Source organism: Triturus cristatus, chromosome 3_2 (assembly GCF_964204655.1).
Source record: "Triturus cristatus chromosome 3_2, aTriCri1.1, whole genome shotgun sequence".
NCBI lineage: Eukaryota > Metazoa > Chordata > Amphibia > Caudata > Salamandridae > Triturus > Triturus cristatus.
This window is the reverse complement of record NC_140584.1, coordinates 1183127007-1183141512: the sequence shown is the minus strand read 5'-3', so window position 1 is coordinate 1183141512 and position 14506 is coordinate 1183127007. Positions and strand designations below refer to the sequence as shown.

General features: G+C 49.7%; 1 protein-coding gene across 7 annotated transcripts in view; it reads left to right on the top strand.

Annotated features, from left to right (window-relative positions):
* TTLL4 (tubulin tyrosine ligase like 4) overlaps nt 1-14506 on the top strand; it is a 525559-nt gene that overhangs the window by 272026 nt on the left and 239027 nt on the right. For all 7 annotated transcript variants that reach the window (XM_085650094.1, XM_085650089.1, XM_085650090.1 and 4 more), the window contains 2 exons: nt 7609-7685; nt 10481-10675. In XM_085650094.1, the coding sequence (XP_085506220.1) occupies nt 7609-7685; nt 10481-10675 (272 nt within the window). The remainder of the gene's footprint in view (nt 1-7608; nt 7686-10480; nt 10676-14506) is intronic.

Sequence of the window (14506 nt, the reverse complement as noted above, 5' to 3'; positions counted from 1 at the left end):
TGTCAGTGACGGACCCTCTCAAAATCTGTATGTGGTGCTTGGGCGAGCACCACGACTCCATGGAGTGCGATGCTTGCCGCCAGCTGCGGCTGAAATCCCTGCGGGAACGCCGCATGAAGCTGCTGTCTGACCGGATGTCCCGAACGAACCCCTCGCGAAACCGGTCTCCTTCTCCAGCAGAGACGTCCACGCTCTGCCAGTCCTCACAGGAGGACGTTCATGTTCGGGGCAGGTCCTGGGACCGTTGCCGTCATTCGCCTACCTCGGGTAAGCACAAACGGAAGTCGTCTGCTTTGCAGCGACATCACGTCGGGGTCCACGGCTCCCCGGTCTTTGCAGGACTCGGGCCCCCAGGAGTCGGGCCCCGCATATCCCCCGTTTCCTGGTGCTGGGGCGACTCTACCACTGATGGAGGACTACTGCTGGGCCCTACAGTCCTTTCTTGCTTTGCCCCCCCCCACTCCCCCCGTCCCCCCTCCCTGGTGCGCCTTCGGGCCCCACAGGTGGTAGGGACTCAGGTTAGGACTCTGCCGGCGGGTTTACCCTCGGCACCGACCGAGTGCCCTGACTCCGTCTCCGGAATCACTGCAACGTCGGGACATGGCCCGTAGCGGCATCCCATTACCTTATAGCCTTTCCACAGCGCTGTCGCACAACCTTCCGAAGCTCCCTGCGGCGTCGCTGGAGGTGGCTGCGGCGGTGGTGCACGACACCGCTTCGGCACAATCTCCCTGCAGGTTTCCTCCTCGGGAGATGTTGAGTCCATGCCGGTCCAACTCCGGCGGGTCGAGGCCTTTTCGGAGGACGCCGACACCGGCTCGACGCCGGTACCATCTCCGGCCTTATTGGTGGAGGATGTGGTCCCAGTGGATTCCCCACCCCCTGAGTCAGTTCAGCACTCTCCGGAGCGGGTGCCAGTGGGGCATTGGCCTATTCATCCTTTTGCTGAGCCTCTGTTAGGTGGCCGGATTAGCTTGCGTCCGTCACCTACTGATGACTTGCTGTCACCGCCTCGTGGGGCCACGGAGGCTAGTGGTACATTTTGCAGGGCTGCAGACATTTTGAGGATGCAATCGCCCTTAGGCTCTAGACCTTCGAAACCCTTGCTGGATCTTCTCCACCAGGGTGCGGGGGATATGGAGCCATTGTTGCCATTTGCGGAGTCATTATTTGACATCCTTCTCGGGACGTGGGCGAGGCCCTCTTCGGGAAACCCCGTGGATCGTGCTGTGGCACATCACCATCGCCTGGCTCCAGATGACCACACCTGTTAAACCCTCCATCCTGGGGCTGGAGGACTTGTGATTCAGGCAGCTCTCTCTACCACGCCTGTTCCGTTGCATCCTCCCACTCTGGAGTCTCGGTCGTTGGAGTCATGTGGCCGCAATGTGTTTGCATCCGCCAGCTAGAGACTCCGGTCCCTAAACACATTGTGTGTGTTTGCTCGGGCTACATTTGCCCTTTGGGACTCTGAGCAGCTCCTCCCCTCCTTGCCGGAGAGCTCTTGTGCCGATCTGGCCCGCCTAATCTGTGATGGCCATGATATGGCGCAATTTTTAATTCGGTCCGCCATGGACACCACTGACTGCGTGGGTCGGACTATGGCCAGGTCGGTTGTCAAGCGCGGTCATGTGTGGTTGCGCACAATGGCATTTTTCCAGAGCATGTTCTGGAGCGGCATGGAGATCTACCATTTGATGGGGTCAATCTTTTTGACGCCCATGCGGTCAAGCGCCTCCTGTCTGTTTGATTGTCTTACCAGGTTTTAATCCCTGTGGAGGATTTTTGGTTTTGTGACGGTGCGTCACTTTCTTTTCTATTACCCGTTGTGGGTTACAGACGTTCTGGGTTGTGTGGCTGTTCAGCCGCGTTATTTCCTTATTCTGGTACAGCTCGTTAAGCTGTGTTTACCTTTCTTTTGAGCCTCTGCCTCCGAACTTGTCTCAAGAGGGACCCTTGGGGTTTTGTCACACCTGTTTTTTCCTGGCTTGTTCTTGCAGCCTCGCAGTGCCCGTCTTGCCGGTCTACAGGTCGACATGGTGCCCCTGGGGGGCAGGTCCTTCTGTTCCGGAACGGAACAGTCTCTTCTGTATTCTGTGAATACTTGCCGTATTAGTGCACACAGGTTGTGCTCTACGTCTTTTCTTGTGGCTCAAGCACTGTCGGGGTTCTTGCCTAGGGAAAGGAGAGTTCCCGCCGGGTCTGTCTTGGCTGTGTGTTGCTTCCTACCCCACTTCACTAGCAGGGTCTCCGGTCACTTGCTTCTTGCAGGACAGGGGGTCCGGTTTTTCCACTCCTGCCCTGTGCATATTTATTAGTTCTTCAAGGAGTGGCTCTTGTCTGACTTTCTGCCACCGGATCTGTGCTCCACCCCAGCTGTTTCTCGGGGTGTGGGTTCTTACTCCCATTTCTGGCACAGTTGCTTCTTTAGGTAGCATTGCGGTGCATGTATTCTTCTCGACATTCTCCTTGTTGGTAGACGGTGTCGGTCTATGGCGGTGTATGCTTTTTGGCGACAGGCTTCTGTATGTGCCTTCTCTCAATCCTTTACTGGCAGTATTGTGTTCTATGTTCCCGCCTGCCTCACGGGAGACCAGGTTTCTTGCCCCTCGGGGTACTGTTGTTTTTTCTGCGTACTGTGACTGTTGTGCCGCACACCAGTACAGTGGTACCGATTGAGCGACTCCCCTGTTTAGGGTTTCGTCACTTCACGTATGTGTGGCAACATTCCTGTCTCTTTGTGTATATGTCGTAGGTTCTACACGCCACACGGGTGCTCACATACTAGGTTCTTTTTGCCCTAGTATCAGGCCTTCTTGCTCACTCTCCTTCGGGATGGAGTCCTCTATGTGTTCCTGGCTTTGCAGGTTATCCCCTCACAGTGGTACCTCTTGGTACGTTTGGCTGAATGCCTACCTACTGGGCTTTTGCTCAATGGGGATTCTTCTGTCTCTGTTGGCACTAGACTCTGGGTTCGGCCCTGCCACTGTTGTAACATGTCCTAGGGGGTACACATTTTATGTGTGTTTTTTCTTACACACACAGGCCTCCTGTTGCGGCTCCTGTTCTTGGCCGGACAGTCTTCGGACTGTCCCCTGTTTCATTTTGGCATCCACTGTGGTGTATGTTCAGGCGTTATGCCCTACTGTTGTCATGTTGTTTTGCCATTTTGGGGCTTCGTTCCGCATGGCTCATAGGGAACGGTGCTGGGATCCTTCTTTGAAGGAGTCACTGCGTTTTCTTACGTTGGCACTGACCTTTCTAGTTCTGTGTTTCTTTTAGTCTGTCTGGACGAGAGAGGTCTCACACCGTCCCTCGCCGGATTTTGGTGTCTTTGCCGTCCCTTGTTCATGTTCCTTACGGAGTTTCCTGCGTCTAATGTCACTTGCCCTGGCTTTGCGGTTCCCAATGTGTTTCGTCAGCCTTTTGACGAATATGTTCTCCCGGAACTTGGTGGTTGTTTTGCAGTCCCTCCTCCTATGGGGTATGGCTTTTGTATCTATTCTAAGTTAAGGAATTTGCGGCTAGATGTCTCTATCAGATGGAAGAGTTACTTACCTTCAGTAACGATATATCTGGTAGAGACACAGTCTAGCCGCAGATTTCTTAACGCCCGCCCATCCTCCCTGCTCTGCGAAGGCCTTTTCATATGGTGTTTTTCCACCTAGCCCCCCCTTTCTGGTGTCCTTGGTCTTCCGGAGGTGTGCTCTCACACCTCACTTTGGGGTAGGGTGTGTTGTTGTGCGTGGGGCCCTTCGGCCTCCCCTCCGTCCTAGTGTTTGGTTGGTGGCTTGTTCTCGCACCTTCCTTTGGTGCAGGGAATGTTGTTCGGCTTTTGAGCCCTTTGGCTCTCCACTTCGTCCAAGTTTTTTAGGTGGTTAAGGTCTATACCTTTATACCGCAGTTCGGGCTGGACTGTTCCCATGAGGCACAGGGTCAGACTGATTTGCATATGGCCATGTCTGAACTGGGGTGGCAGAGTGGGCTAAAGAACGGTGATGGATCAAACCCAGATCTGTTGACTGGGTGTGAGTGTTTGATTGGTTCTGATGCTCCGTCCATCACCACCCCCTTTTGTACCGCTTTGTTCGACCATACGTTGGCAGGGTATGCTCAGACGTGAGTCCCTTGCTCACTTTGCCACTGGATTCAAGCAAGCCTGGCTGAAGACGGCTGAAATGCCAGAAACCGGTCCTAGGAAGCTTGTTTCCGGGCCAGGGAAGGCATGGCTTGGCAGTTCGGGCTGGACTGTTCCCATGAGGCACAGGGTCAGACTGATTTGCATATGGCCATGTCTGAACTGGGGTGGCAGAGTGGGCTAAAGAACGGTGATGGATCAAACCCAGATCTGTTGACTGGGTGTGAGTGTTTGATTGGTTCTGATGCTCCGTCCATCACCACCCCCTTTTGTACCGCTCTATACTTTTCACTGCCTTTTCATGTTGCTCCACCTGTGTTCCTCACGCGTGGAGTTATTCCCTCCCACCACCCACGCCTGTGTCTCCTTCTTTCTATGGCAGTCTGTTGGGTTGGGTTCTCTTTGGTGCTACAGTCCTTCAATCTCTGGAGGGTGTGTAGTGAACTTTCTGGTGGTTCTTTTAATTTCCCTCCTGTGGTGACAAGCTGTGCCTGGCTTGTCATATCTTTTGTGCCGCAGCCGTTATACCCTCGGGGTGGGGCACAGCTTGGCAATTTGTTGGGCCTTTGCTTTCAGCAAGTGCTCTGTGAGCTCCCTTCAGTCCCTCTGGGTACTGGGTGCTTTTTCAACTTCCTCTTTGTTTCTCATTTTGATGTTACTTATCGTTGTTGTTCAACGATTTTGCTCTTTTTTAACACACACTTTTCCTATGCCATCGCAGTTTTTGCATGGCTCCGCGTTGTGGCGCGGAAAAGTTTCCTGTAGAAAACTTGACGTCAGCATGCCGGGGGGCGGGCATATATGGCTCCATTGACGTCACTTCCGTGGACGACGTCAGGACGGAGCCGGGCGACGCCACCTCCCGGCGTTCAGAGGTATAGCTGGGGAAAAAAAGATTTTCCGGATCCAGTCTGACGCATGGGGAGATATTCTAAGTTAAGGAATCTTTGTCAGGAGGCTCTACGCCTCTGGACATGGCTGGAACATCAGGGCATCACCCTGGTGGTTCAACATCTGGCAGGCTCTCTGAACGCCAGAGCAGACTAACTCAGCCGCCGGTGCATGATGGATCACGAATGGCGTCTACACTCTGATGTGGCGCAAGGCCTCTTTCGGCAGTGGGGAGAGCCTTGGTTAGATCTATTCGCCACCGAAGAGAACGCGCAATGTCAGCAGTTCTGTGTGTTGGAGTTTCCAAGGAGGCACTCGCTCGGGTACGCCTCTCGTCGCGAGTGGAGTTGCGGTCTGTTGTATGCCTTTCCGCCTATACCACTTCTGCCCAGAGTGCTGAAGAAGATCAGGCGCGACCGGGCCCAAGTCATCTTGGTGGCTCCGGATTGGGCACGAAGATACTGGTATCCCGAGCTACTCAGTCTGTCGATCGATCCCCCGATACGACTGCCTCTTCAGGAGGATCTTCTGTCGCAGCAGCAGGGGACGGTCCTCCACCCAAACCTGTCCAGCCTCCACCTCCATGCGTGGAGATTGAGCGGCGGCAGTTGATGCCATTTGACTTGCCTCCTGAAGTCTGTAATGTTATTCTGGCAGCCAGGCGTCCCTCCATAAAATCGGTATACGCCTGCAGGTGGAACAAATTTGTGGCATGGTGCACAGCAAAGGCTGTGGATCCCCTTTCCGCCCCTCTTTCTGAGGTTGTCCTCTTTCTTCTTTCCATGGCCCAGCAGGGCTCTGCTCTGGGCACCCTTAAAGGTTATCTTTCAGCTATTTCTGCTTTCTTACGGCTTCCTGATCAGCCTTCTCTTTTCAAATCCCTTGTTGTTTCTCGCTTCTTTAAAGGCATTACTCACATGTTTCCTCCTGTCCCTTTTGTAATGCCTCAGTGGGATTTGAATCTGGTATTGACGTTTCTGATGTGTGCTCCCTTTGAGCCACTTCATATTTGTCCCCTTCGTCTTCTCACTCTTAAGACTGCTTTCCTGGTTGCCATCACCTCTGCTAGACAGGCGAGTGAGCTCCAGGCTCTCTCTTCTAAGCCTCCTTTCCTTTCTGTCCATCCGGACAAAGTTGTTCTCAGGACTCGTCCTTCCTTTCTCCCTAAGGTGGTGACTGCCTTTCACATCGGACAGTCTGTTACTCTGCCCACCTTCTTTCCGCCTCCGCATCCCTCGAAAGAGGAAGAGAGGCTCCACCGTCTGGACCCAAAGCGGGCGCTGTCTTTCTATCTGGACCGCACCAAACAGTTTCGGGTGGACGACCAACTCTTTGTTGGCTATGTGGGCGCTAAGGAGGGGCGGGCTGTGCACAAACGAACCATCTCTCGGTGGGTCGTTTTGTGTATTAAGGCCTGTTACTTCTTTGCTAAAAAGGAACCTCCTGTAGGGCTGAGGGCCCATTCCACTCGGGCCACAGCGGCGACCACTGCCCTGGGCTGGGGAATCCCCTTGCAGGACATCTGTCAGGCAGCAACGTGGGCCTCGCTGCACACGTTTGCAAAGCAGTATTGCCTGGACAGCCAAGTCCGGAGAGACGGCTTCTTTGGCCGTTCTGTTCTTCCTGGCCAAGCCAAACTCTGCTGACGCAAGGCACAGTACTTTTCTTTGTCTCTTAATTCCAAGTTGGATCATAGGTGTGACATATCATGTTTTACTGCTTCATAATGTACATGTAGTGCCGGCACACAAGCTGAACAGAAATGGACTCCAATATCCGCATTATTGCATTAAAATGTTGTAATCCTTCTCCTTTTCTCACAGTTGGCAACCAGTCTCGAATTAACAATTACTGTGTTTTGTTTGGGCATGTTCCCTACTCATGTTGTTTGTACATAATGTGAGTCTTTTTTTTATTGTGAATGCAATGAATCGGGAAATCAGTGCATTATTGTGGTATTACTGAAGGTGGGTTCTGCATTAGCGACATACATATGCCCTCGCGCTCTTGTGTGGATTTTTCTGTTTGGCACACCCACCTAAAAGGGATTTGTACTTGGCATTATCTTCCCACTGTGGCATCATCTTTTCTCCTCCGATTCACTGAGGGAGCAGCAGCGACCTGCCAGACCATAGACGTTCGCGGGGTAGAGTACTGCCTGCAGTAGAGCTGTGCACATCAGGGAAGTTGGAACTCTCTGGTGCACATGGATGGATACCTCAGACACTTCCTTCACTTGATTTACAAAACAACTTTTTAAAAATCAACATGTGCATGTCAGTACTTCTCATCATTTATTTTTGACGCACTTCAATATGGAAAAAGTAAATAAAATGAACCCAAATACACTTGTGGTTATTGGATTGTAAATCAGCATTTAATACTACAACACATCTTTAACACACACTACCACCACCATAGACTCATTGCCCTGCGAAGTCATAAGAACATATCCACCCAATATAGCACATACCCATTGGCTTTTCCAATGCTTGTTCAAATTGTGGTCGGACAAAGATTGTGGGGCTGCCCATCTGTAATAAAATCTCTAATGATTTGTTGTTCGTTTATGCTTTCAGAGAACCACGACTGGCTGGGCTGCTGGGGCCACCACATGAAGTCACCAGTCTTTAAAACCATTCTAGAACATCAGAAGGTAATTCGTGCACATTGTGCCACCATTCAAGCTAAAACGGTGGAGAGGTTTGCGTTGTGAGAGGGTAATAATCACTGTTCCTAACATGCAATAAGAGCCATACTAGCCCCTAAGTATACAATAAAAATGTTGTACCAGAGCCAGTGGCACTTGTTCGGTGGTTGATGATCTGCAATACTCATGCAAGCAAAGCTGGTCTTCAGGTGAGGCTGAACATGCACGGGGCATCAGCAACAATTTGATAATTGCAGATTTGTATTGCCGTCATCTGTGATTTGAGGACAAGTGCTGTATTACACACAGCGGGATTGCGCGTTCACTCTTTGCACCCACGGGGCACTGTGGTATTACAGAAGGGGCCACAGATGCTTGTATTTCCCCTACTATAGTACAGATGGCTGTGGCGCACATGTAGCACCAGCGCTATCATCAGAGGGTGTTCCTCATTTGCTTGGGGAATGTACCCCATGCAAATGACGGAATCACGTTGCTTCTGTGCCCACGCCGGATTGTGGGCGCATAGGCAAACACTGAAAGTTCGTCATAAAAAAAGTGGAACACTGCTGATGCACACCTTCAGGGCATCCCTGTCGAGGGGGCCCCCTCCAGGCGGTGTCTCTAACCCCTCTTCAAAGTACAGGCGGGTTACCGCCAGCACCTTGAAATATGGAGCAGCTTTGGAGCAGCTGCTCTATCTTGCTTGAATGCACTGCTCCCATTGCAGGGGCCAGTTTGCCGCTTCCCTGAGGGCAGCTCATGTGCACTGCCCCTGTTTGCACCTAGCTCACCTGTTAAAAAGTGCACTGCAAAGAAATACAGTGCGCCTTGTATGTAATACGGCCCAGAACTACCGTGGAGGATTAAACCTTCAGGGATCATGAATCTAGCACTTCGGTCAGTTGGCCAATAAAATCTTTTCCCTTTTTGTCATGCAGTGTGACTTTCATTGTTAGGTAGATTTTGTGACTTTAGACTTGTGTGACCAAGAGTCCTGCTTGCACTCGAGATGATGTTCAGAAGCAGTGGCTTCTGCGATCTGCACTCTTGAAATAATAGTACAAAAAAACATACAAATTGCAACAATGGATAGGCCTTGCTAAAACGTCTGGGTTACCATTCATCTCTGCTACAAAGCCATGCCCTGTCTTTGACGATGACATCAGGCCACAGGCTGTAACTTGCAGGACTGAAAAATAACTGGTTGTACCCACGTGTATTCACTATATTGGACCAGAAGTGAATCCTATTTGAGTGAGAAAGATCCATTCAATGGCATGAAATGAAGGAAGCCTGGTGAAGCATGCTGTTGAAGAGGCGAGTCATGTTTCTATGGAAGAGGTCAGTGATCTGGGGCCACATTCAGCCACATAAATGGTGGCACGTGGCTGGGCGAGAGCAGCCAGAGAGAGGAAGTAAAGCATTAGCAGCAGTTACGCTCTGTAGTTCTTGCATCGCAGGAGCCGAGCAGTCAGCAGGTTTGATGACTGGGAGCACAATGGGCACCAGCCGAGTGTGCAAGTTAGACAGTCCAGACTTTGCATCCGATGACCAAATGTCTGAAATGACACCATAGCACACCGACTTATTCAGCTGTCTCCTGCAAATTGTAAAACCGATTGCACCAAAAAGCTGCTAGCAGTGAAAATCTAGAAAGAAAGCTGGGATTCTAATCACTCATCCAGTGGGAGCTGGGGGGGCATGGCTCACATTTGAATGAGCTTTGGGATTGCACGATCGTCTGTAAATGTCATCTCAATAACTTCCTTATTGTGAATGCAATATGTGCTATGTTTTATCGCGGGTTATAATGCTGTCTAATGGCCTGGACAACATAAGTCTAATCCAGCAGTGGGAAGGTCTAAGCTTCACATGAGTCTTCAAACAATAGAATTAGTCATTTCTTATTCTTTGGTTCTTTTTTTGTGCTTCGTTCTCCGGGGTTAAACACATGGATTCATATGGTCTGGTACTTACCCATGTCCCCTACTCTAACTACCAACCCTGTGGTTATGGATGACATTTCCCTCCCCTTCAGTATAACACTTGTGAGACCACACAGATAGTTTTACTTTTTGGATTAGGGGGGAGTAACCCCACCCGGCTGTATTTTTTAAAATTTAACAAAACAAATTAAAACATTATATACAGAAACTTTACGCAGAAAGTACAGATACATTTTGATAGTCAGATATTCCACGGCTAACCTTAACACAGTCTAATACACAAGACACTCCTACTGTAAATCTATCAATACATGTATTTACTTTCTGCGTGTCCCATCTAGAAAGAAAGGTTACGGGCCCACAGCCGGCCCGGGGACCCTATCTGTGGGGAGCAAGAACAAGAGACTGTTCTGCTCCACACCACCTCTTTTTAAAGAGGGCGCCCAGGCCGACCGGATGAGACCGGTCAGCCTGGCAGCCTGGACTCAAGCTGGACATTTCTGCGCCGGAAGCACTGGTGTGCTTCCGGCGCACAAACAACACCTTTACCTATTGGTTGTTCGGGGGGGGGGAGGCCTCCCTCCCCCTTCTGGGTGGCCGGTGACTGGTGCGACCACCATAATGGCGGCGCGTCCTAGTCAGCCCGCCCCTTTTCCATTTGACTCCGCGAATTGTTCGATAAGGCAGCAGAAGGACACACAGCCTGTGTTGGAATTACACATCCTGGTCGATTGGGGCATCACGATTGAAACGAATCATCTTTGAGTCCCTTTGGCAAGATCACTTATCCATTCGTAAGACAGAGCACGGTACACGTCTTGTTAATGGGATTGACTTTCTCTCTCGTTTCAGTTGAACCACTTTCCTGGCTCTTTTCAAATTGGAAGGAAGGACCGTCTGTGGCGCAATCTCTCCAAGATGCAGGCGCGCTTCGGGAGGAAAGAGTTCAACTTCTTCCCGCAGTCCTTTGTGCTTCCCATAGACATCAAGCTGCTGAAGAAGGCTTGGGAGGAGAGTGGTACCCGCCAGAAGTGGATTGTGAAACCGGTGAGTTTTGAAGGGAGGTCTGTGACTGTAGCTGCGTCCCTGATGCTGTATCTCCTGTTTGGCTGTGATGCGGTCGGTGTACTTTTAAAGTAGTGGGGCATACACCGCCACGCCAAACTGTAACAAGTGTGCAACATCAAACGTCTTCATGTTCTCAGTCATTGAAGGGTGCTGACAGACTCCAGTGATTAACTAGAGGGCCACAGCCACGAACAAACAGTGCCACGTGTCTAATATAACACGTGACACTAAACCATAATGTGTGCAATCCTGAGAATCATAGCCTGGGGACAATAAAGGGTGAACGTGCAAAGCAGAGTTTGGCAAGCACAGGAACACAGCACTAAATGTGGACTCCCAGGAAGTAAACCCAGTCAGAGAGCCATGTGAACGCAGCACCATAATGCACACAAAGTAGCGGATAAGAATCAGTGGAACAAAACACTACAAAATGCTACACTTTGGCATCATATTAGAGTATGTACAATGAACCCATTAGCGTATGAACACAATACCTATGTTTTCCAAATTCCCCATTTAATCATTACACTGGTGTGCTTTAAATCCATACATTGTCTTTTAATTCTATGAAAATTAATCTCTGCGTTCACTTATGGTCAGTAACTTAACTTAGGATACTATAAATGTGGAGGTAAAGTAAAATTATGTTTCCATAAATATAACCGAAGACGGTTTTTCTATTACCTAGCATCATTTTCATAATCACAATACTTCATATTTCTTAGCTCAACATGCTAAAGTCACTGCTGCATAATTCATTGACAACCTAAATAACACAAAGTTAATACACAAAAAAATAAACTTTTCCCCAGAGTCATTTGCATACATCTTCAGTTCCACTGACGGTGAATAGTGCCAATACTAACGTTATTTAAAATCGATTTATATTTTCACCTCTAAACCAAAATATCATGCAAAATTGCATCTCACAATTCATCTTTTACTGTCACTTTCTCGCTTTTCGTTTTACAGCAAATGTAAACACGTTCATGGTTCAGCTATTGTCACGTATTGTTTCAAATACTGATGCATCTCATTTCTGCACAGCGTTGATGGTTTAACAGTGGCATGTGACATCTCCCATTCACTATCAGTATCCCAGGCTGTACGCTTTTCACTTACAATGATCTATCCTCACTTCAACCCTTCTCCTCACAAGGCATGCCCCATAGCCTGCCTGCATGAGGGGAGGACTACTGCTGGCACACCACACTGTAGTGCGCCTGGTGCACATCTTCTATTACAATAGAGCTCAGGCAGACTGACGCAGGGCCAAGCACCACCGCAGCACCTGTGTGGCACAAACACAGTCCCAGTGCATGCGGAGCTCGCAAGCTACGAATTGTGAAGCCTAGTGAAAAACTGATCCTTCAATGTCAGAAGTAACGCTGAAGTACACACGCAGATTTCTATTTCAGCAGAGCAGTGAAGCTTTCCAGTAATGCATGAAAGTAGCTATCGGAGACAGACTTGTCTGAAGAGAATTGAGCTCTCTTTTCGCACAAGCATTTTACTATGTACCTTAACCGTAGCACTTCGAAGTAGCTTGAGGCAGGGCGGTGAGGAATAAAGGAACCAAGAAAATAAAGACAAATGGTTTCTATTGCCCAACTTAATGGAGCTCATATCTTCCATGCGAGTCACCTGCTAATTTATTAACATTTATTTGCTTGTGGTAACTGCAGTCGCAGCCGACATGACGGGCGGGTGTGGGGAGAGGGGGTGGAAATGGGGTCATCCCGGGGGAGATGGGGAAGGCAGGAGGGCTTTGTTTAATTAAAAAAATATATAAAATTAGAACTTAACTTACCGTCCTGCGCCGCTGCCACCTCAGCTTCTGGATGGGTCCACCGTTCGACTCCCGCCGTCCTGCCTTTTCCAAATTGAATTCCTGCATAATCATCAGCCAAGAAAGGCAGCCTCCCTCCCTCCGCAACGCTGCAATGGCATGATGAGGCGCAGCGGGGTGCAGCGGAGCGCGCCCCACCCGGGCCATTTTCTCTATGTAGGCAGCCTACATAGAGAACAAGCATTTGCAATGCAACATGTCTCGCATGAGTTAGAGTTAGAGCTTTTGGCATTGCAAATGATAATGCAACACCAACAGCTCTAATTTTCAGTAATATGAGACCCAATTATGCCACAAAATGCACACACAGATGACAGAACAATTGGAGTACGTGTTTGGTAAACAAAAGATATGTGATTACGAACTAGGCCATAGTGACAACACAACATTTAAAAAAAATACAACATAATAGAGGGTCGGAGTGCTCTTTTAAAGAGAATCGGAATGTTAATACGCCAAAGGATGAACAGACTGCAGAAAAAATCTGAATACATTTTATATAAGCAGATGTGAAGGTGTGTTCACACAAACAAATGTGTATAAAAGAGGAGAACATTGCTCTCTCGTTTTCACAATAATGAGACCAGTGGCACAACACAAAACAATGGTTCTTCCCAGCCTAATATGTGGGTCCCCACAGCAACCCATATCTCAAATATTTATAGGCTTTGAAAGGAATGGGGGCTTCCTGACGGGTTAGCTAAAACTGGAAACACGGAGTCAGCAGAGGACACGGTGCTGACGGGATGAAAACCAAATGGTGGCATGTCATGTGTGCCACCTTCAGCAGGTGCAGGCCAGAAGGCAAATCATACCAAGGCAAGCATACTTTACAGGGTGGGGTACCCAGTGCCACAAGCTAACAGAAAACGTGAAACTGCAATACCCAGGCGACAGGTGATGGTTAGAAAGAAAGACCGCAATGGCAGAAGGTGTGTACATGCCACTGCATTTGGGGCGATGTACTGGAAATACATAAGAAAAAAACACTGCATTGAATGACTAAGAAAAATCAAACACAAGCAGGGTATTGTGGGGGCAGGGAGGGGCTGTTAGACTCTGCAAATGCCAAAGGAAAGGACGAGTACAAAAAGGGAGTGTTCAATGTGTCAAACTGGCAGCAGCAAAGGAAAAAAAACATCTGTGTAAGGGCCGGTGAAACCTCGAATACAATACACATTGATATTATAAGCAGGTGTGGCTGGGGAGAAGGCAGGAGTGGGACAGGTACCTGGGTAGGGGGTGGGACAAGAGGGTAGAGCGGGTCTTGGGTAAGAGGAGCGTCATGTGCCTTAAGAGGATGCAGAAGGCACAAATAGTATGGCGAAAGAGGGCGAGTGTTTAGGACTTAACAGCTGTGTGGACAAAGTGACACGGGACGGAGGGGCAGACACTGAGTTGGTAAGAAGAGCCGAATATCTGGGAAAGCCACACGAACGGTAATGCAATGTAAAATACACAGGACAGGAACGAACAGGGAGGCTGGGTGGTGGGGCATAGTTTCTTTGGGCGCAGTAGCAGATTGAATTGTCTGAGGAGTGGGCGGGGTGATTTTAAGTGGGGGAAAATGTCTACTGAGAGACTCCCAGTTGCTGGGTTGCTAGCAGTTTGTGCAGGAGGGATGACCAAGTGTGGTGAGGCACAGGCGCCAAGGGGTTCGGTGTTCTATGGAGGTATAACAGGTCAGGTCGAAGTGCGACAGAGCATGGCGAAGGGAAAGACAGAGCTCACATTAAGGTGTAATAATTCCCGCCCTAGTGACTGGGGCCCAGGACGGGAGCAGTGCATGGATGAGATGGAATTAATCAGGGTCCTGGAGAGATGCAAAGTAAGGGTCCGCGTCTGAAGTGCAGGGTACATTGCCTGGGGATGGACAAGCCCGGGTAAGAGGGGCCAAGCAGAGGCCGGGGAGCAGGGGCTCAGCGTCTGGGTGAATGAAGGACAGTCTGCAGCCGGCGTGA